The sequence below is a fragment of the Delphinus delphis genome, chromosome 16, assembly GCF_949987515.2.
Source record: "Delphinus delphis chromosome 16, mDelDel1.2, whole genome shotgun sequence".
NCBI classification, from domain to species: domain Eukaryota; kingdom Metazoa; phylum Chordata; class Mammalia; order Artiodactyla; family Delphinidae; genus Delphinus; species Delphinus delphis.
In genome coordinates, this window is record NC_082698.1 from 82,750,914 (window position 1) to 82,774,751 (window position 23,838).

Genomic DNA, 23,838 nt, shown 5'->3' on the forward strand with positions numbered 1-23,838 from the left:
TTATTATAATCATTTCTTTATAATATTGTTTTTTCAACGTCCTTCAGTTGTGTTTTGTGATTATCTAATTTTCTCCATAAAAGCCTTACACATCTTGTGCTGCATTTGCTCTTAAGGGCCTCACAGCCCTGTTGCTACAGTGCACGCGGTCTCTCCTCTTACATTTGCTCACAGGCTACTGCTGGCCCTGGCTTGTGGCTGTGGACCCTGCACTCAGCGACCTCACTGAGCTCTCTTAGTTCTGAGAATGTGTAGGTTCTCTTGGATTTTTCCATTCATCAGTTCATCCACGTTTTGTCCTTTGCTTTACGCTTCTACGTCTGCGGTTCTTGTCTTAATAAGGCACCGCTCATGGCGTGCAACACAACATGCAATAAAAAAGGTGGTAGAGAGCACCCTTGCCCTGGTCCCATCTTCAAGGTGAATGCAATTAGATTTTCATGAAGTGTAATGTTTGCCACAGATGTTTTACAGACACCTTTAATCAGGTTAAGGAAATTCCCTTACAAGTGCTAAATTTTATGATTTTTTTTCCCCTTGCATCTCTTAGGGGGATCATATAGCTTTTCTCCTTTAATCCGTTGAGAAAGAATACTATATTAATACATCTCCTGCTGTTCTGTCATTCTTGCATTCCTAAAATAAACTCTACTTGGCTATGGCTTTTTTTAAAACAAATAGAGCTCTGTTAGATATGCTAGTATTTGGCTTTGAATTTTTTCAATCTATAACCATAACAGTCATTGATCTACAATTTTCTGTTCTTCTACTTTCTCTTTCCAGTTTCACAGCAAGGCACTCCTGTTCTCAAGAAGCAAACGGGGCAGCTCTCCCTCTTTTCCTACAAATTCTCTAAAACAGTCTGTGCTCTATGCAAACCCACTTGAGCCTGTGAACCCGGGAAGGCAAAGCTTTTATCGCTGAAAATGTCTTTCATGGATTGTATGTCTTCATAGTTTTCTATTTCTTGAATGACTCTGGTAATTTTCATGTTCCTAGAAAATTAAGCATTCCATATAAGTTTTTAAGTGTATTATATTTGCATAAAAGTATGCTTACAATTTTCTTATGATCCTTACAAACTCTACCTATAGTTACATTTGCTCTTTTATTCCTGATATTATTTATAGTTAATTAATTAATTAATTTTTGGCTGCGTTGGGTCTTCATTGCTGCGAATGGGCTTTCTCTAGTTGGGGCGAGCAGGGGCTGCTCTTCGTTGTGGTGCGCGGGCTTCTCATTGCGGTGGCTTCTCTTGTTGCCAAGCACGGGGCTCCAGGCGTGTGGGCTTCAGTAGTTGTGGCACGTGGGCTCAGCAGTTGTGGCTCACGGGCTCTAGAGTGCAGGCTCAGTAGTTGTGGCACACGGGCTTAGATGCTCTGCGGCACGTGGGATCTTCCCACACCAGGGATCGAACCTGTGTCCCCTGCATCGGCAGGCAGATTCTTAACCACTGAGCCACCAGGGAAGCCTTCCTAATATTTTTTAATTGTAGTTTTTATTTTTATCAGTATTCTTAGAGATTTCTAATTTTTGAAAATCAAGCTTTATATTATCCTCTTATTGTTTCTTATTTTTCTAGTTCATTAATTTTTTCTTTTTCCTTCATTACGTCCTTCCTTCTATTTTGAGGTTTACTCTGGTTTTTTGTTTTTCTTTGTAACTTCTTGATTCACAGAGCTGCCCTACGGCTTTAAATACAACTGAATTCAATCACTGGAGAAACAAAGGCAGTTCTGTACTCAACAGAGAGGAAGGTAGGGTGAACCGGGGAGAGGTGCCAGTAGGTGTAATGAGTAGCTTTAACTCTGGGACAGAGCGACGTGGCACCTGCCTCTACCCTGCACCAAGGTACACACGTAGGGCGGTGCCTGGGGAGATGGACAGCAAACAGAGCTCTGGGCTGCTCTGACCTCGGTCTCTCCAGCAGACCCAGCACCTGAAAAGGTGCCAGTCTCCACGTGTACCCTCAGTCCAGGTGAGACAAACCAAAAGGGCTCGTGTGGGGGTCAAGCTCAGACGGTGGGGCCAGGAGGGTTCAAAAGCCAAAAGAGGGCTTCCCGGGTTGCGCAGTGGTTAGGAATCCGCCTGCCAGTGCAAGGTACATGGGCGTGGGCCCTGGTCCAGGAAGATCCTGCATGCCGCGGAGCAACTAAGCCTGTGCGCCACAACTACCGAGCCTGCGCTCTAGAGCCCACGAGCCACAACTACTGAGCCCGTGTGCCACAACTATTGAGCCCTCACGCCTAGAGCCCGTGCTCCACAACAAGAGAAGCCACCGCAATGAGAAGCCCGAGCACCGCCACAAAGAGTAGCCCCTGCTCGCCACAACTAGAGAAAGCCCACGTGCAGCAACTAAGACCCAACGCAGCTAAAAATAAATAAATTAAATAAATTTAAAAAAAGTAAAGAACCGATCAAAGCAGACTGTCACTTCTCAGGCTCTCTGCCCCCTGCTTGTACATGGAGGTGTGTGTGTAGGGGTGTTACCACACAGGGACCCTGGGATGCAGGCTCTGAGCAGCAGGTGACCCAGATGAGGCCCCGAATGCACCTTTTGCTCCCTTGCCCTCACCCCCAGGGAATGCTGACATGATTTCCTTTTCAAAGGAAGAAAGGGGCAGGTCTGCTGTTTGAGTGACTGTGCCCTGGTAGCCGGACACAGCTGTCTCCACAGGAGGTGGAGCTTCCCATACAAGCTGTGGAGCCAACCATGGGCTGGGCAGACTCCTCAGCAGGGAACGCCCTGCTTTGCCAGCTGCCCTGGCATGGACTCACGGTCACCACAAAGCTCGGACAGTTGGTGAGTGCCAGACTCTCCTAACAGCATGTTATTAACATGCAGATGCCTGGGCTCTGCCCACGTCAGTGGGTCTGGGTGATGCCTGGGGGTCTGCGCTTTAGAAGCTCCCTCTGTGCTGCACCCCTCAAGCCCTCCCACCTAGAGAGTCGGGCCTAAGGCCTTTGAATAAGGCCCCAGCCCTCAGGGCCCTTTGGAAGGAGACCAAGTCATAGCTGGAGGCTGGATTCACAGCAACGGGCCGTGCACCTGAACCTGGCCACCCCTCTCTGCTCTTCCGAGCAGGAAGAATCCTCAGAGCCTCGACCTCAGGTACCTCTGCTCCGACCACAAGGAAAACAAGGGGTCGGTTTCACACTGCCATCTCCATGGGACGCTTGCTCTGGAGGGTCTGGGGAGGATGGGCGGGCCGGGGGATAAAATGGGAGTTGGAAATGGAATTAAAATTGAAACAAAGCAGGAAGGAAAAAAAAGAAGGCTAGCAGCTGTTGTATAATGTTCATTTAATTAAAATACACTCTTAATAATCCTTCAAACAGTGATGATGACATAATATTCCACCTAATCAACTAATTTCTGATCAGTCCTAATAGCTAAAGAGCTTATTCTACAGAGGTCTTTTAAAATGGAAGAGAACCAAATCCTAAGATATTTTAAAACCTCTGCAGGACCCATCTGAAATTAAGCTTCTTAAAAACCCAGTTGTCAGGAGACTTCAGCAAGCCCCAGGAATCACGGCAGGTCTGTCTCACTCTGAAATTCTCGGTCTGAAGTCGCATTCTGGTGCCCTGTGCTGTGACTGACACAGGAGTGTCTTCTTAAACCAAGGACCTACCCTTCCCGAGACACCAGAAACGGGAGCCTGTCGTATTTACTGCTCTCCCTTTGAAGTCCTCCGATCCCCTGGAAAAGCCAAGGGCTCCAGAGGCTGAAAGGACAGCGGCCAGTCCCGAGCACGGGCTCATTGCTGCGCAGTCACTGCAGCACCAGCCATGGAAAACACACACCACCCTGAACACACAGGGTCCTCCCCTCGCCCCGAGGGGGCGGACGTCAGGTTTCCACTTGCTGCTTTCAGCCAGCACCTTTTGGTGAAAGAGAGATGTTTTCTCCTGCAACAAGCATCACCTGCCCTTTTGCCTCCAGTTTTACAGACACTAAATTTTAACTGAAAACTTTTTCAAGAGTCAAGGGCTACTGAAAGTTGTGAAAATAACAGCCGTGGATGAGGCCATCTGAACTTCCTAATCCCTCCAAGCTCACTTCAGGCAGGACCCCCGGCTCACCGCCGGGGGTGGGGTCAGTGCAGAGAGAGGCCACCCAGCGCTTGAGCCTCTCATCCCTCCTGATGCCGATGCCGGGAGCCGCCCTCTCGGGATGATGAGAGCCGCGGGTCCCTGCCCCCACCCCCAGACTCGGGGTGTCTCTCGGAGCCTCAGTCTCCCTTCCGGACCGCGCACTGGGGTTTCCAAGCTGCTCTGTGCACTGCTGTGAAGAGACGTGCTCCCTGCTGTCTCAACAGAGCCCCTCTGGGACTCAGTCAGGGGCTTTCTTCTCTGCCCTGCGTCTTTCTCTTTCAGTCCTCCCTGCAAACCCGAGTCAAATAACTGACTTTGTGTGGCCACTTAGCAGTGGTTCTGACTTTTAAGGACGCCGACATACTGCCAAGGATGATGCTTCTGGGTACTTTTCAAAGACAGTTAACTGCACTATGTTGCTGTTTTTTTAATAATAAATTTATTTTATTTTTATTTATTTTTGGCTGTGTTGGGTCTTTGTTGCTGCGTACGGGCTTTCTCTAGTTGCGGTGATCAGGGGCTACTCTTCGTTGCAGTGCGTGGGCTTCTCATGGCGGTGGCTTCTCTTGTTGCGGAGCACAGGCTCTAGGCACACGGGCTTCAGTAGTTGTGGCACGTGGGCTCACTAGCTGTGGCACACGGGCTTAGTTGCTCTGCGGCATGTGGGACTTCCCAGACCAGGGCTCGAACCTGTGTTCCCTGCATTGGCAGGGGGATTCTTAACCACTGGGCCACCAGGGAAGCCCCTGCTCTATGTTTTTGCTTGTTGTACAAAGATCAACTTTTCACTTAATGACACTGTTATTGGTAATCAAAGGTTGCATTGGACCCATTTCCTCACAAGGACGAAAGGCAAACAGATCATCCTGTCACTGGATAAGTATTGATACAGGATGTAAACTGGAAGCAAAAGAGTCACTACTTTAACTCCCCTCCTTGGCCCCAGCCTATCAGGGTTCCATAGAAAGAAACAAACAAACACCCAGCACTTGACTTGGCATGGCATGATCTCATCCACTCCAACAAAAGCCAGGATGATGTTTGGTTCCTTTAGACTTTGCTCATGTCAAGTGTAACTGCATCCTTTTGGACTATCAGGAAAAAAAAAATTAACTTCTAGTTAATGACAGAATGATAAGGTTATTTGATAAACGCTCCCCGACACTGACAGTTACCGATGTATGTTCGGTGCTTCTGACTCTGTAACATCGTGGAATTTCTTCTGTACACACCTGAAGAAGAGTACACCTATCTTGGCAACACAAAAATCATTCCCCTCTCGGTCCTTTCTTACAGATGTTTTCGGTGAATTGCAGAGCCCCAGAGGCAAGTCCTGCTTGGCCAAAGACAAACTCCTTTCCCTAGACCGTCATGGTCACAAATAACCATGACTTAGTTCTGGCCAATGAACAGTAACAGAAAGTCTGCAGAGGGCGTCCAGAAAAGATGGATTTTGCTGATAAAAGCAGAGAGTCTCTAAAGAAAACGCCATTTCTGACCCCCTTGCTTCCTGCCTTGAAAGTGACCATGATGCATGGAGCTATGGCAGCCTTCTTGCAACCACACGAGGCAAAAAGGATGAGGCAGAGAACCCAAAATGCGGAAGAGGATGGTAAGGGAATCAGAAAGAGTTCCCAGCCCAGTTGAAGCAGCCTTAGAGGACGACCTCCAGACTCCATGTTAAACAATTTAATGTCTTTTTTGCTTTAAGTATCCTAACTGATAGAATAAAATAAACGAACAAAATCAGAATGGCTTCAGGCTTCTCAGTGACAGAACTAAACAGAAAACAGTGGAACAACGTATACAGAGTTTCAAAGGAAAAACAGACCCGCCGCAACAATTCTATGCGCTGTGAATTTACCATTCTCGTATGAAGGGAATGGAAAGTAGTTCTCAGGTAAGCAAGCCAGGAAAGTGTTTCAATTATCTGAGCCATCTGAAAAACCACGTGAAGATCTACTCTCAAAATAAATAACTAAATAAACCAACCCAAGAACTCAACTTATGACATGAAATGTTAGGATGCATTAAAACTACTTCAGCAGTATAGCCTAGTAGACGTGTGTAAATATGTTTATACAAATGAAAAATTTCTTAAAAGAAGATACTTATATAAAATATAATTTTGTTAAATAATTACATAAAATATAATTTTAACAATAAACAGTATCTAACTCCAGATAAATCAATAAAACCAGAAAGTGGGTGGGAAAAAGTATAAACATATTCATTCTTCACCTTAAAATATATATTGTTTTATTCTTGGTATTTATTCTTAGCATTAAACCAACATTTCTCTAATTTTCAATGTTTTTGTTGAATTTTTGTAAACACGAAAAATTGCAACTAGTTGAATTAAATGTAGAAAACAAACTTTCTTAACCCCTGGAGGAAAAAAAAACTAACAAAACTAAGGACCAACAAAGTAGAACACATTTTACATTAAGATAAGAATGAAAATGGTAGAAAAAGCAAGGAAGCAGGAAGAAGTAGAATGACATAAAAAAATTAAAGACCAAACACGAAAATAGTTTTGTCCTATTAAACTTCAGACTGTCACGTTGATCTAAAAATAAAAATACACCACTAGGTTGCTTACAAGAGGCAAACCTAAATCAAAATGACACCCAAAAAATGAAACTCATAGAAGACAAAAACGGGACTTCCCTGGTGGTCCAGCGACTAAGACTCTGTGCTCCCAATGCAGGGGGCGCGGGTTCGATCCCTGGTCAGGGAACTAAGATCCCGCATGCTGTGCGGTGTGGAAAAAAAATTTTTTTTAAAAAAGTAAAACATATAGAGAAAAGGAAAACACTAGATGCAATGCCAGAGAGTCATTCTATGCTAATAAGGGTACACAATATAATTTCTATTCCCCAAATCACTGTATTCAAACATATCCAGCTAACACTCAGAAATAAGCAGGTGTCACAAAATTGCAGCAGGTACTTCAAACTCTCCTGTCAAGTGGATGGTAATAAGAATCAAGAGGTTTTGAATGCAGTTAATCAGGTTGGTTTAATGCGTAGATTCTGAATTTCTGAAACAATGACAGACACTACTGGCCTTTAAAAAAAAACACCCATCAAATATCGATTGACCCAGGGACAACAAGAGAAGCCACCGCAATGGGAAGCCCGTGCACCACAACAGAGTAGCCCCCGCTCGCCGCAACTAGAGAGAGCCCGCGTGCAGCAAACGGAAGACCCAACGCAGCCAAAAATAAATTAATTAAAAAGAAAGCTAGATTTAAAATATTCCCTATGTAGTACTGAGTGAAAAAAGCAGGCTGCCCAACAGCAACTGCAGTATCGTGTTGTTTATATAAAACGACATGCATCTAACTACTGGAGGATACAGGAGACAGTTCAGGAAGGATCTACTCTCTTAGCAATTTTCAAATATACCGCATGGCAGTGTTAACTACATCACATCCCCAGAAATTGTTTATCTTATAAATGGAAGTTTGTACCTTGTGATCACCTTTATCCAATTCCTCCGCCTTCTACCCCTGCCTCTGGTAACCAAATCTGATCTCTTTTTCTATGAGTTTTTTTTTTTAAGAGTCCACATATAAGTGAGATCATACAATATTTGTTTTTCTCTGTCTGAATTATGTCACTTAGCATGATGCCCTCAAGGTCCATCCATGTAGTCACAAATAGCAGATTTCTTTCTTTTTACGGCTGAACATCCCATATTGTGTGTGTGTGTGTGTGTGTGTGTGTGTGTGTGTGTGTGTGAGTGTAACGCTTTCTTTATCCTTTCATCCATCAATGGACATTTAGGTTGCTTCCATGTCTTGGCTATTATAAATATGCTGCAATGAACACGGGGGTTCAGATTATCTCTTTCAGACAGTGATTTCGTTGTCTTTGGATGTATACGCAGGAGTGGAATTGCTGGGTTCTATGGTAGTTCCATTTTTAATTTTTGGAGAGAACTCCATGCATTTTTCAGAGTGGCTCCACCAGTCTACATTCCCACCAACAGTGCACAAGGGTTCCCTTTTCTCCGCAAACTCACCAATACTTGTTATCTCTGGTCTTTTCGATGAAAGCCAATCTGAGGTGTGAGGTATCTCATTGTGGTTTTGATTTGCATTTCCCTGATGATTAGTGATGTTGAGCACCTTTTCATGTACCTGTTGGTCATCTGTATGTCTTCATCGGAAAGATGTCTATTCAGGTCCTTTGCCCTTTTTTTTTTGCGGTGTGTGGGCCTCTCACTGTTGTGGAGTCTCCCGTTGCGGAGCACAGGCTCCAGACGCGCAGGCTCAGCGGCCATGGCTCACGGGCCCAGCCGCTCCGCGGCATGTGGGATCTTCCCGGACCGGGGGCACGAACCTGTGTCCCCTGCATCGGCAGGCGGACTCTCAACCACTGCGCCACCAGGGAAGCCCCTCCGCCCATTTTTTAATACGATTATTATTTTTTTTTTTTTTGCGATTGAGTTACATGAGTTCTTTATATGTTTTGGGTATTAACCCCTTATCAGACACATGATTTGCAAATATTTCCTGTCGGTTGTTCTTTCATTTTGCTGGTTGTTCCTTTTGCTGTGCTCACCACCTGTTTATTATTGGACCCTCGACCTTGACCTGCACACTCCGTGACCTCCATCCTTATTTTCTCTCTATTGCACTTAACGTTGTCTTATTCCTTATAATTTGATCAGCTATTTTATTCTCTTCTACTTTCACTCCCTCACTGTAAGCTCTATAAAGGCAGAGATTTTTTTATCAGTTTTGTTCATTGCTGTTTCCCCAGTGACCAGAAAAATACCTGTCACACGGCAAGCGCTCAAATCCTTGCAGAATGAATAAAGGAATGCAAGAATCAAAAGAAACCAACACTGAATAACAGAAAATTTTGAATCCAAGTGCGATATTCCTATTGGGATATTTCCTTTTTTAACAGACTGAATTTCCAAAGACATGAATTTTCTCTCTTCTCTCATCACCGTCAGATGGAGGAAATCATGGTTGATCCAATATAGTTAAGATGAGTGTTGACGGTGGTGGGATTGGCATATATATACTCATAATGTACAAAACAGATAACTAATAAGAACCTGCTGTATAAAAAATAAAAAAAGATGAGTGTTATTTTAAGTCTGTACTTTTAATTTTACAGATTGAAAAGGGGATCTGGGTTCTTGCAGATTCCATCACTAGCACTTACCACCTCAGAGTACGTGTGGACGGGTCAGTTCCACGAGTGAGCAGGCAGACGTTCTGGGGTAAGAGTGTGGCTACGTCCACTGACAACACTGCTGCTGTCAAGCTCAAAAGAAAAGTTAAAAGGAATCCCTGAGGTCACACTGTCTCAGAAACGGTGAAATGGGGGCCTAAATGACTGACGAGGTTGAAACACATTTTATACTGCTTTGGCTATTTCCTAAAATATACAAAAGATTTTTTTTTTTAATGGTTCCATGGTGATGGTGAAGCAACTCATTTAAAAGTGTGGCTCAAACAGGATGGTTTGCTCAGACCCACAGAACAAAGCAATACTCTGCTGACCCCATTTGAATTGCTTTGATTTCTTGTGAAATAGGTAGGATTGCCGTTTCAAAGGTGTTTCTCCAACTGCTTTTGGTCAATAATGAAACCCTCCAATTCGCGCTGCAGTGAGAAGACCCAGGTGCCCCTCAGTGTAACAGGTGTCACACGCGGGAGGCTGAATGTCTGCTCTCCACGCCACCTACACGTCGGGAGCAAAGCTCAACAGAATAACGGTTCACTCTCTACTCAAAGCCGATTTCACAAACTCACATGCCACTAGGCACATACAACAACAATACAATTACATCCTAGATTTGTGTCGTTATTGGCAGTTTATGAAGTCCTTTCATAGACATCTGAGCCTAAGAACAATGTGTAAGATGGGCAGGGCAGGCATTGTTTCGTAGATCACAAGTCCAGGGTTTAGAGAGATTACTTCCACCTTCTGGGAAGTGGTGGGAGTCTGGGAGTAAGCGGTAGAGCCATTGACAAAAGCTACCCTTCCCAACTTCAAGTCCACTGCTATTTCGATGCACTCTCATTTGGAACAGACACTGCGGCTCAGGGCAAAATTTATGACCTGTGAACTTCATACTGAATTTAGTTCCAAATAAAATACTCACTTTTTTTCTTGCTCTCAGTGATAGTCAAGTTCCTTGCTGTAGACCAACCTACCTGCTGAAAGCAACTAGAAATTTTTGATGAAACACACCAGAACATCTATTTGAAGGCACTGGAGTTTATTTAACAAGGCAGCCTGGGGCTGTAGGGCCAGGTGCCAGGAAGGAACAGGAGCCCTAAGAATGAGTCAGGCGCTCTCTGACCCTCCTCCCCCAAGCAGTGTGGAGCCCAGAGGCTGAACCAGCCCGGAGAAACGATGGCTTTGCAGGTGGCGGCCACGCCGGGCTCCTGCCAGAGGCATGGGGCTGGGGGTCAGGGCGCCGAGGAAGAGGGCCTCTGATAAACAGCCCAGACTTCCAGGGAGGATCCCAAAGGGCTGCTGCCCAGCAGCACAGAGATCTGGACGCTCACCAGCTCTCTCACAGAAGACAGAACCCCAGCTCTATTCCAGCTCAATTCCAGCCTCGATCAAGGCCATCTGCCCTATCTTAACTGCCTGCCAGAGAGCAAAACTAGATCCTTTTCGGAGGATGAAAACATCAGCTACGGACTTTAAATATCTCCGTATCTGTTCATACACAACAAAATACAATAACTGAAATTAAAATTCAATCGGTGGAGTTGAAAGCAGAATAGATTTTCAAAGCAGGGGAAAGACTTAGTGAACTGGAAGGAAGGCCAAGAGAATTATGTCCAGACTGAAGCTCAGGGAACGAAAAAGGATAAAAAATATGGGAAAGAGTGTAAAGGGGGACACAGGACATGTGGAAACATCCAGGGTGGGGAGAGAAGACGGGGCGCAAGAAAACTGACACGGACGCGAAGCTACAGATTCAGGAAGAGGCACAAGCCCCACCCAGGCTCAAGCCAGGCTTGAGTATCCTCAAGGCAACTAGAGGACAAGGTCAAGATGCCTTCGAAAAGCAACAATAAGACCAACAGTTGCTGTTTCTCCAGGGACAGTGGAGGCCAGAAGACGAGTAAATGACGACGCGTGAGCGCAGAAAGTAACCGTCAACTTGGAAGTCTCTATTCAGTGAAAACGCTCTTCAAAGATGAAAGTGAAATAAAAGGTTTTTTCAGGCAAATGAAAGGATAGAATTCATTGCCAACAAATTGGCACTAAGAGAAATACACAAGTTGGATGAGAACTGGGGAAACAGTCTCGGGGGAAAAATGAAAAGGTAAGAAATGAGGCAAAATGGAAATAACAATGTGCGGGTAAATCTAAAGGATGTTTATTGCAAAAAAACAATAAAAGATGTCCAGCAGCGTTTACACATAAAAAGGGAATTAAACCATATGACAATAAAGCATAAAAGGGAGAGGAGGGGAAGTGTTCTGTGCATTATCCAGGAGAAAACAAGAGTATTCATTTATATTAGACTCTAATTAACAAGCTAACAGCTGGGGAGATACTTAATCCAAAGGAAGCACGAAAGGACGGGACAAGGAACAGGTGGGACGAATAGAACCCAGACAGCCAGACGCTAGTGTTATAACCCCCAACAGCCCACCAGCACTTGCGCTAAACGGGAAAGGACTAAAAACTCCAATTAAAAGACAAGACTGTCAGAGGGATCAAAATCCAAAATCCAACTATCTGCTACTTATAGGAGATACACTTGAAATATATATAAGGACACAAAACGACTGGAAGTTGCAAAAACACTGAATTAAAGCAAGGTGGTGTGTCTGCACTGATGCTGAACAAGACAAAGGCGCTACTAGCGATAAAGAGGGCTCTTCATAACGACAAAGGGGCACAGTCCCCGCGAACACAACAGAAACTCACCAACAGGTCTAAATACAAAGGCTAGAGAGAGCTCCATGAAGCCCAATGCAGAGCGGGGTGTCACCCCTCCTGCTTCTGCCCCCCGCATGGCCAGCTCCTGGAGTCCACAGATGATGCTCCTGTCATCGCTGGGTTCCCAGGGTGACGGTGGGAAGGGGCACCAAAGATAAAGACACAAGACTATATTGCTCGTTTAGAGCGATCTGACCATTTCCGCCCCAGTGCTAACCCGGAGGCACAGCTGGGAAACGGGGCCACAAGTGTGGACAGGCACTCGGGGATGAAGCTTTGCACATGTTTGCTCACGGTCTTTCCAGAGACCTATGCTGGGCCCTTCAGAGACGCTAACACAGACACAAGCTGGATCGCTATTGTGGAAGCCTTAGACTCTCTCCCAGGCCCAGAGCATTCTTTTATAAAATTTTTTTTCAAATGAAGTATAGCTGATTTACAATGTTGTGTCAGTTTCTGCTGTACAGCAAAGTGATTCAGTTATACACACATAGACATCCTTTTTCATATTCTTTTCCATGATGGTTTATCAAAGGATATTGAATATAGTTCCCTGTGCTCTACAGTAGGACCTTGTTGTTTATCCATTCAATATGTAATAGTTTGCATCTGCTAACCCCAAACTCCCAATCCTTCCCTCCCTCACGCCCCCTCCCCCCTGGCAACAACAACTCTGGTCTCTATGTCTGTGAGTCTGTTTGTTTCATAAATAAGTTCATTTGTATCATATTTTAGATTGCACATATAAGTGATATCATATGGTATTTGTCTTTCTCTTTCTTACTTATTTCACTTAATATGATAATCTCTAGGTCCATCCACGTTGCTGCAGATGGCATTATTTCATTCTTTCTTATGGCTGAGTAATATTCTAGTGTGTGTGTGTGTGTGTGTGTGTGTGTGTGTGTGTGTGTGTGTATACCACATCTTCTTTATCCATTCATCTGTCGATGGACACTTAGGTTGTTTCCATGTCTTGGCTGTCGTGAATGATGCTGCTATGAACATTGGGATGCATGGATCTTTTTGAATTAGTTTTGTCCAGATACATGCCCAGGAGTGGGATTGCTGAATCATATGGCAACTCTATTTTTAGTTTTCTGAGGAACCTCCATACTGTTTTTCCATAGTGTCTGTACCAACTTACATTCCCACCAACAGTGGAGGAGGGTTCCTTTTTCTCCACACCCTCTCCAGCATTTGTTATTTGTAGACTTTTTAATGATGACCATTCTGACCGGTGTGAGGTGGTACCTCATTGTAGTTTTGATTTGCATTTCTCTAATAATTAGCGATGTTGAGCATCTTTTCATATGCCTGTTGGCCATCTGTATGTCTTCTTTGAGGAATGCCTATTTAGGTCTTCTGCCCATTTTTCAATTGGTTCTTTTATTTTTCTGTTGTTGAGTTGCATGAGCTGTTTGTATATTTTGGAAATTAAGCCCTTGTCGGTCGCCTCATTTGCAAATATTTTCTCCTGGTCGTTAGGTTGTCTTTTCATTTTGCTTATGGTTTCCTTTGCTGTAGAGAAGCTTGTAAGTTTGATTAGGTCCCATTTGTTTATTTTTGCTTTTGTTTTTATTGCCTTGGGAGACTGACCTAAGAAAACAGAGAATGTTTTGCTTATGTTTTCTTCTAGGAGTTTATGGTGTCATGTCTTACATTTAAGTCGTTAAGCCATTTTCAGCTTATTCTGTGTATGGTGTGAGGGTGTGTTCTAGCTTCACTGATTTACATGCAGCTGTCCAGCTTTCCCAACACAACTTGCTGAAGAGACTGTATTCTTCCCATTGTATATTCTTATCTTGTTTGCTGAAAATTGACCATAGGTGTGTGGGTTTATTTCTGGGCTCTCTATTCTGTTCCATTGAGACATATGTATGTTTTTGTACCACATTGTTGTTTCCTTTTATAAATTTATTTATTTTTGGCTGTGTTGGGTCTTCATTGCTGCACACAGGCTTCTCTAGTTGCGGTGAGCAGGGGCTACTCTTCATTGCAGTGTGTGGGCTTCTCTTGTTGTGGAACACAGGCTCTAGGCGCACGGGCTTCAGTAGTTGTGGTGCATGGGCTTAGCTGCTCCGCAGCATGTGGGATCTTCCCGGACCAGGGCTCGAACCCGTGTTCCCTGCATTGGTAGGTGGATTCTTAACCACTGCACCAGCAGGGAAGCCCCACACTGTTTTGATTACTGTAGCTTTGTAGTATTGTCTGAAGTCTGGGAGGGTTATGCCTCCTGCTTTGTTCTTTTTCCTCAGGATTGCTTTGACAACTCTGGGCCTTTTATTGTTCCATATAAATTTTAGGATTATTTGTTCTAGTTTTGTGAAAAATGTCATGGGTAATTTGATAGGGACTGCATTAAACCTGTAGATTGCTTTGGGCAGTATGGCCATTTTAACAATGTTAATTCTTCCAATCCAAGAGCATGAGATATCTTTCCATTTCTTTGAATCGTCTTCAATTTCCTTTATTAAATGTTTTGTAGTTCTCAGAATATAAGTCTTTCATCTACTTGGTCAGGTTTATTCCTAGGTATTTTATTTTTCTAGATGTGACTTTAAAAGGGATTTTTTTTTACATTCCCTTTCTGATATTTTATTGTTAGTGTAAGGAAATGCAACCAACTTCTGTATGTTAATTCTTGTATCCTGCTACTTTGCTAAATTCGTTTATCAGTTCTAATAGTTTTTGTGTGGAGTCTTTAGGGTTTTCTATATATAGTATCATGTCATCTGCATATAATGACAATTTTACCTCTTCCCTTCCAATTTGGATACCTTTTATTTCTTTTTCTTATCAGAGTGCTGTGGCTAGGACTTCCAGTATTATGTTGAATAGAAGTGGTGAGAGTGGGCATCCTTGTCTTGTTCCAGATTTTAGCGAGAAGGCTTTCAGCTTTTCACTGTTGAGTATTATGTTGGCTGTGGGTTTGTCATAAATAGCTTTTATTACACTGAGATATGTTCCTTCAATGCCCAGAGTATTCTTTAATCGAGATGCAGACAAGGCCTGAAACGGTCCCAAAAGAACATATAAAGGGAAAAAAAGAGTGATCTGGTGCTAAAAACTTGGAGTTGGTTTTATAAAAACATTAAAAGTAATAAAAACAATTGAACGAACAGAAAGCAAAGCGGCAGATGATGAATAATGGCATGGTTTTGGTCTGAATTTTGCACAGAAGGTGCACATTAGCCCCTGCACTGAGTTGGGGGGAGGTGTGAAGCAAAGAGCCTTGCAGTTGGCCCCCTCCCACTGCCTGGCCACACCGGCTCCTGCACCTGCCCGCCTCCCACGCCGGGACAGGGAGGTCACACTGATGGCGCACAGGCAGCAGCCTCACCTCCCTCAGGGCACGAGAACGTTCCAGGGGAATGGAAACAGCACATTCTGCCATTACACTGCCCTGGAGAACCTGAGGCGGGAAAAAGAGGAACAAAAGCCTCGGTTCTTCTCAATTTCTCAGGATTCTGTCCGCATGTGGTCAGCGGAGAACACAATTTCTCAGGAGTTTGGCTGCAAGCTACCAACACCCAGGCCTTCTTGCTTTTTGGGTGCCTTTGGGCCTCATGCCGAAGACTCCTGCCTGAAAACTGGGAGCAGACCAGACACTTGTGCAGAGCGGATGGCGAGGCGCGTACAACTGTCAGCAGGAACCTGGCCACCGAGAGCTCCATCCCTCCTTCCCTCCCCTCCCTGTGCGACCTCAGGCAGGTGGTCCCACGCCCCAGCGGTGGCCCGGCTCTCCCACCTGCCGTACGGACCGGGATAAAGCACATGGCACAATGACAGTAACGTCCAGGACTCCTGGGGAAGGGCTCCAGACACAGAGGGGCACCTGGACAGGGGCCTCGGGCCATCTCACCTGCCTCTGCCCAGCAGGCTGGGGCCACCCTGCCTGAGCTGCCCTCCCGGACGTGGGCTCCGCAGTCGGGGGCCTCTGGGGATTGGCGTGCGATGTCACCCAGAGAAGAATCTCCCTGCTGACTCCGAAGGAGCCTCCGCTGACTGAATACAGTGAAAGCATATAAAAGCTGAGTGCAGGCCAGGACACCACCCAGTGTCCGACAGTGCGTGGCTGCGGTCATTGTAGAACAGGCGTTTAAGGCTCGCTGTCACGCCACAGCCAACCCACTGCCCCGACAGCCAAGATGCCTCCGAGGCCAGCAAAGCCCAGAGCAAGCAGCGGGCCCCGCTCCGCGGAGCGCCAGCCCCGCCGACCAGGACCCTGCCCATGGGGCCCCATGGGCTCGGAGCGGGTCCGCCCGGCCCCCGGCTGGCCCTTCGAATGGGGGGCAGGTGGGGCAGCGGCCACGCCGGAGGCTTGGTTGTGTGTGCTCACGAAACACGACTTCCGTAAGAAAAATGTAACGAGCAAACAAGGCTCTCGGCCCCCGAAATGAGAGCCCCTCCGGCACCCCACTGACAAGAAGCGGAGACGCCCTTCGGAGCTGGGCTTCCTCTTCCTCCCCCAGATCTGCTCTCCTAAAAATAAAACAGAATCTCACAATAATGGCCTTCAAAGCTTCATGCCAAGCTGCTGAGTTTACGTTGAGAACTTTCCCTTGGCCTCAACAATGTTTACTCTTCCCAAGTAACAGTGAAGAGTCTGGACGGCATCCCTCTTACAGCCCTTCATCCTGATGAGCTGCTCTCCTAAGACAACCGACATCCACCCGGACGCTCCACCGGAGCAATCAGCACAGCCCATTACTGAAGGGCCTGCCCGCTGGATGACATTTTCTAAAAAACAAAAGAAAAGGAGAGAAAAAAAACAACCCAGCCCCTCACGAGTTCTGATCTCTGTTTGGGCGGCATTAAAGCCAGACCTTTAAAAAACTGGTCAAAACAGAGTCCTTTAGTGATTCTTTTCAAGGAAACAAAACAAAACCTTATGACTGTAATTTACAAGTTGAGTCAACACAATATGTCCTTGATGGAAAGGCTGCCGGATAAACCCACCAGGTGTGGGAACTGCACGAAGTCCTCTCCCAGAGAAGGACCCTCGTGGGGTCGTGGTTGATTGAGGCAGCTCTGGTCTCAGGAGCAATACTTCAGTTTTAGACACAAAGATGTTTCAAAACCCTTCATTTTTAATTTCGTGAGAAAAGGGAAAAGATGGAACTCTCTAACGATTTAACTTTTGAAAGCCGAAGGAAATCTGTTTCTTGACCAAGTGGTTCTCATTTTTAAGGGACTTAATACATAAGTAAATGAAAACGAACAGGGCTGGCTGACGGGGGAGAGAAGAAAACAAGATAATGTTTCTCCCCCAAGGGTTTATTCGATTTTATTTACATAAACAATTTTAAAGTAAACCAGCGCGAGCTCTCCCCGGCAGACAGAACGCTGTTCCGTAAACCTCCAGGGCTCCGCCCCACTTCTACGCTTCACTTCCCCATCAGACGCAACTCTGGACAAACAGAACACCAGAAAACACAACACAACACAAAACCCTTCTGAGCCAGATTCTGGAAAGGCTTTAGCAGGGAGACGACCCTCCCCTCACGACAGCTCTGCTCTAAAAAGGCAGCACAGCATCTCTGCCGGGGCCTCGGCACCGCGTGAGGTCTGAGCCCCTGCAATGTTGGACTGGACTCCAGGTCAGCCTGGCTTTAAATTCACTCTCGGTGTTGGAGCATCCAGAGCTGGCCCTGGGCCGCTCTCCTCCCTGTCTCTCTTCATTGCCTGGGGGATGATGCCCCACATCATGGCTTTAAGTACCACCTGTGCACTGAGCATTCCCAAACTCACGTCCCCACTAAGACCTTTCTCCTGACACATTTCCAAACACCTACACAGCAGGTCTGCCCACCTTAGATGCTCAATGCACCTTGGACTTAACGTGTCTGGATTTCACCCTCTGACGTGTCCCCTAGACCTGCTCGCCCACAGCTCCTCCGTCTCACGAGGGGCCTCGCTCCGAGCCACCTTCCTCGTCTACCCATCAGCCCATCCTGTGGGCCCTGCCTTCAGAATACGCCCAGGTGTGACCGACTCCCACCTTCGATGCTGAGTCCCATTACCTTTTGCCAGGACAGTAACAACAGCTTCCAAAGGTGAGGCGGGGAGAAACAAGCTGTCTGAAAAGGCACCTTCTAAATTCCCATTGGTTTAATTTGCTTTTAAGTCTTGATAATTTATTTGAAATTTCAAATAACATTAAATGAGGTAGAAAATCTTTTTTTTTCTTCTTTTTTCTTTTTGACTTCTCAACTGTACTTTCAAGACTAGGGTGGGCTACCGTCTTTCTAATTTCTAAGAGACTCTAAGCATTCCTGTACGTCCTATCAAGTATTTCACTCACAGAAGGCTTTTCTACGCTTCCTCCTTCACGTAAATACTTTTTCTTGGCACATTCTTTGCTATATACTTAAAAAAAGGTAACTAAAGCGTAACCCCAAAGTATGGGGTTTTTGTCTGTTTGTCTGCAAGGCTCTGAACCTGATTCCTTGGACCTACCCCGGAAGGCAGTGAAGAAGGGGTAGATTGTAAGTAACCGTGTCACCTTCCAGTCCTGGGAGAACCCGACACAGAAGACTCACCTTGGGGGTTCCTCTGACCTCCCGTACTGCTTAGAGATCTCCCTTCCATCCGCCTTTGTTCTTTTATGACTCTTCATATTATTAGTGATTCACAGGGCACTCACCATACACTGGCCACTGGGCCAGGCAATTCACTCAACAAATACCGAGTTTACCAAGTGCCGGGAGGTGGCCGAGTAACAAGCCCGGGTGCAGCCCACTGCTCCAATGAGGACATTCAAATGATCGTGTAAATAGGTAAGACACATGCTGTGTAGGCGGTGATAAGGGTCATGGAGAAGGATCAGGTAGGGAGATGCTGGGGCCGGGGCCTCACTCCTAGGGCAGGAGATCAAGGGAGGGTCTGGAACAAAATCTCAGGGGAGGAGGAGACGGCCCTTGGGAACATTTCTTTAACCCTCACGGTAGCCAGACCAGACGTCATCATGTTACAGCGTCTCATGAAAGACAAAGGCCGCAAGATCAGGAACTGGAGAGTCCCGAGTGCGACCGAGGTCTGTATGACTCCAAATCCCTTGTTCCTAATTAACTTCCACCTGCACTGCTGTCAGATTTATCACAAGTGAAGACTGAACTCTACTGGGCAAGCATGTCCATCGGTCTATAGAAAGAGAGATACTGCAGAGCCCAAAACTACTGTATTTAGATAGGAAGGTCACACACTTTAACAGCCCTCTGTTAGATATGGAAGGAGACGGGATGGATGCAGAGAAGTAACTTGAATCTCCTGAACCTGACAGTCAATAATATTGGTTGTTCTAAAGCTGATACTTTGAAGACAGACACGGCCTCCGTTCCAGGCATCAAATTGACTTTGGGGAGATTTTAATTTAGCCCAAACCCAAAAAACGTGGAAGGCATCCCAGCTGCTACTTTCACACATGCAAATGAACGTGACACAGTAGCTGGAACTAAAATTAAAGCCACGTAAAACACAGCCCACTGTGGGATGAATATTCAAACATCTGTTTGGACAAACTCGTATTTCAAAAACTGAAAAAAAATATATATATATATATAGTTTTGAGGACACTTAAGGGACTTGCAGTGGAGACAGAACCCCGGCCCACACGTTGATGAGCCATCAGAAAGGACACCCTTTTGTCTCAGCTCTGAGGGAAGGTCACAGCAGGAAAACAGCTCTTAAACCAGTGAGGTGAAACCCACACCATCTCACAGAGATGTAATTCAAGGCGGTCAATTCCAGTCGCCAGGTATGATTTTTGTTTGTTTGTTTGTTTTTGCGGTACACAGGCCTCTCACTGTTGTGGTCTCTCCCATTGCGGAGCACAGGCTCCGGACGCGCAGGCTCAGCGGCCATGGCTCACGGGCCCAGCCGCTCCGCGGCATGTAGGATCTTCCCAGACCAGGGCACGAACCCACATCCCCTGCATCGGCAGGCGGATTCTCAACCACTGCGCCACTAGGGAAGCCCCAGGCACGGTTTTTGAGCTAGATTCTGCTAGAACCTGAACCCGCTCCTGAGTTTAGGCCAAGCCCCTCTGAAAAGCTGCGCTGGCCCTTTGTGGCCTTCAGCCATTGCTCGTCACCACCAGGCAAGTTAGGGACATTGCTCTCTGTGCAGCAAGGACAACCTTCGTGTCCCGTCCATGAGTTGCGGGGAGCAGCTGGCACAGGCTGGCTGCGGTGGGCCCACGAGCCTGGGGATGAGGGTGGCGGGTACGCGTGCGTCTGGGACCCTCCCGTGACGTGCAGGCGGCTTCGGGACTCTCCCGGAGGCCGCGCGGTCCCTGGACCCCTGCTCAGCAACCCCTATTCCACATGGGTGTTTACCAGTTACCTGGGCTGACTTGAAGCAGCAGCCTGGCACAGGGGCCGAGCAAAGCTGCCTTAAATATAAATTAATGGGTTACAGGGAATATTAAGCAAAGACAATCTTCTGGGCTGGATTCAGAAAAATGATGAGATTCTTAGTATCATGTGCAATATATATGTTTATATATCAATCATATGTTTCACATATTATATCACACACACACATCCTGAGTCTGAAAGAACTGTAATTCCACACACCTGTGAGCTGTTCTGGGTACACAGAGCTGACTACACCCCCCCAAAAGCTTGGTAAGGGCAGGGAGACAGCGCCTGTGTGGTTAGGTGGTGCTCACACGGTTACAAAGTTCCCCTGAAAGCACGAGAGGAAAATCCTCTTTCAAGGCGTGCTATTTAACTTAGAAAACAAAGCCAAGCGTCAACACGTGTTCACGGGGAGCTTGGTCGCTCTTGTCTCTCTTCAGCTCACCTGCCCCTCATTCCCGGGAACTCACACCCAGAGAAATGGGACCCGGCTGGCCCTCTGGGGGACCAGGGCTGCCTGTCACAGCCCGGTCGCTGGCCTCCTGCCCAGATGCCTCCAGCTCAGGACTCACCTGGACTCCCGTCACCCGGGTGCCCTGAACACGCTGGACTGGAGCAGACTGTCCAAGGGCAGTGCTGCCCCCTCACCTCCTGCCACCCCGTCACCTCCCCATCCGCCAGAGCAGGGGAGGCTTCTCTGGCTGGAATCCTGGGACCCGAGTGCAGCGTCTCAGTTGCGGTGGACGTGGCATCCACGTACCTTTACGTGATGGATGAAGGGCTCTACAAGTAGCCAAGTGAGCAGGAAGGCCTAGCGGCACCCAGGGCAACAGCTGCCCTCCAGATGCGGCTCCTTATTTTTTAATACAACAAGACTAACCGTCTAAGGACCCCACTGTGGACGCCTCCCAATCAAAGATCGTTACCAGCAAGGTTCAGAGGCACAGAGTGGCAGTGAGGGTCATGCTGTCACTTTCCTAGTCAGTGGTGACAAATGCACATTTGAGCGTCTGCAGGCCCGAGAACCCCCAGGTCCCCGAGGAATCTAGGGAAGGACATAGAGCAGAGCCTCCCACCAGCCCCAGCACTCGAAGTGGGGAGGTGGCCCCGGGCCCCCGCCTCTGAGTTCTGCTTGGTTTAACATCGACCCTGCGGGGCTGTTTCTTTCCCCTTTCTGGTCTCTAGAACATTCCCAACGAAAGCTTCCCAGTAAGCAAGACTTTAGCACTTCCTCCCATTGAGCTTGTGAACGATGCAAAACTATTTTGTGAATGGATTTTAAAAACAACGAGGGACCAGTACAGAGGAGGGCAGTCACACCACTTTCCCTCGGTGACTCTCATGCTCTGACCAGCAGCCTGCGGCCTCTGGACATGCCGGGCGCGTCGTGAGGACTGGAACCTGGCCCCAAGGAGCCCTTTCACATCCTGCGGGTGAAGTTCCTTTACCACGTGCCTCGGAATTTTCCTAGTTTTCCGGCCCCATAAAGACACGGCACACGCTGTTTTGCAGAGCAACAGAAAAAAGGAGCATCCCCGGGGGAAGCTACTCACTGTGAGGTAGGAAGTGGCCAGGGTGGCGCCCGGCCGCGGGCTGACACTTACTGGTCATGCCTGGTGTCGGGGACGGCTCTGTCCATCTGCAGCTTATCGCTCTCCACTTGGTTGAACTTGTTGCGGGCATAGGGGTCCTGCCCGGAGCGGACCATCGTCCCGCCAACGTAAGCCTCCTGGTTAAAGTCCCGCCATCGCACTTTCCCTGCAAGGAGCAGAGCACAGGGTGTGGGACGAGGGCACGAGGGAGCAGAGCGCTCGGCCCCAAGGCCACGCGTCAGTGCGACTTCAAGGAACAGCGCCAGGGCTGCCGCTGCTGGCAGTTCTAACCAGCAACCCACCTGAGAGCAGGCAGCATCATGCCTGTAAACTGGCAACAGTTTGCAGCGTGAAAGTTAAAACCAAGACTTCAAGTATTTGTCCCTGAATAGAATTCTACGCCAGTCGAAGTATCCCTGAGAATGGCATCACTGACACTCTGTACAAAAGGAGATACGCTCTGCTTGTCCCACCTTTCCAGGGATTACAGTAATGCCAAAAAGCACCTCAGACACGGTGACAAAGATCCTGAACAAATGAAAGTAAGGCACCCCATCGTGTGACATCAGGCGGCACAAAATAAGTGTTTACACAAAAATAGCACCCCCAAAGAACAGGACACCAAAACAACCCCGGAACGACCTCCTCAGAGGCACTTCCTGCAGCCACTGCCACGTCGACCCCTTGACATGGTACGTGAAGCCTTTTCTGGCACGCTGACGTCCTGGGACACACACGCCCTGGCAGCCTCACACCCTGGCACGCTCACGCCCTGGCACACTCACGCCCTGGCACACACCCCCTACACGGTCACATCCTTGCACACTCATGTCCTGGGACACACATGGCCTGGAATGCTCACATCCTGGCACACTCACCCTGATCACACTCATGTCCTCAGCAGGAGGGGACGGACACCGAGGTAGTCTGGGCTGGCCACACATACGTTGACTCCACTGCCTGGATTAGCTGTTGCGGCTCCAGGACCCAGCACAGGGTTCTCCAAGAACACGCACTGGCCGGGAAGTTTGTGCCAGGGTTGGGTAGGGGCAGTGCTGGTGTAGCCTGGGATCTGGAGGGAAGGGCACTGCGCGGTGGGGTGAGCCTGGACAAGCCCGGGCGTGAGAAGGCAGAGAGACGAGCAAATGCACCGATACTCAGAGGGAGAACAGTGGGAGGAAAGAGCGACTCGAGACCAAACAGAGCTGGGACTTAACTGTCCACCTGCCCCACCCCGCGTTGAAATCTGTTTATCACTTGCTACCTCTATGACCTTGGGCAAGTTATTCATTCTTTGAAACTTAAGTTTCCTAAAAATAAATAAATACATAAAATGAAAAAAGATTTTTCATGAGGATTTAATATGCCAATTCAGTAGATGTGCAAACTCAAACCGAATTAAAAAATAAAAAAAAAGAAAGGGAAAGAAAAACAGTAAGAACACCCCCTGTCCCCTTGAAGTGGTAACGCTCTAGTGGTCACAGTGCCGTGACGAAACAGAGAAACAGGAGGCCAAGGGGCGGGCAGCTGGGGGCTGCTGTTCTGCAAGGGCTGGTCTGACTGAGAGATGCCCTCACGAGGGAGGGTGGCCCTGTAGACCTGGGGAAGAGCACGGGAGCCACAGCACCAAGGCCCCAGGGTGGGGCAGGGCCCCTTCTGCAGCGCGTCAAATGCTGGGCGTTTGGTTAAGATCAACAGTGAGTCATGACACTAGCGTGTGTACCTTCAGGCGTGCTTGCCCAACAAAGGCCTCTCCGCACACCATCAAAAGAATGCCATGTTCCTTTCTCAATTTCAGAGATGAGGAAACTGAGATCCAAGTCACCTGCGATTTGTTCCAGGTCGTAA

The 23,838-nt window shown here is 47.3% G+C and overlaps 1 protein-coding gene across 1 annotated transcript in view; it reads right to left on the reverse strand.

Annotated features, from left to right (window-relative positions):
* The window catches only part of GALNT2 (polypeptide N-acetylgalactosaminyltransferase 2), a 179,206-nt gene that overhangs the window by 41,734 nt on the left and 113,634 nt on the right, over window positions 1-23,838 (reverse strand). Inside the window, exon 3 of the mRNA XM_060035105.1 lies at window positions 22,003-22,156. Coding sequence (XP_059891088.1) covers window positions 22,003-22,156 — 154 coding nt within the window. The remainder of the gene's footprint in view (window positions 1-22,002; window positions 22,157-23,838) is intronic.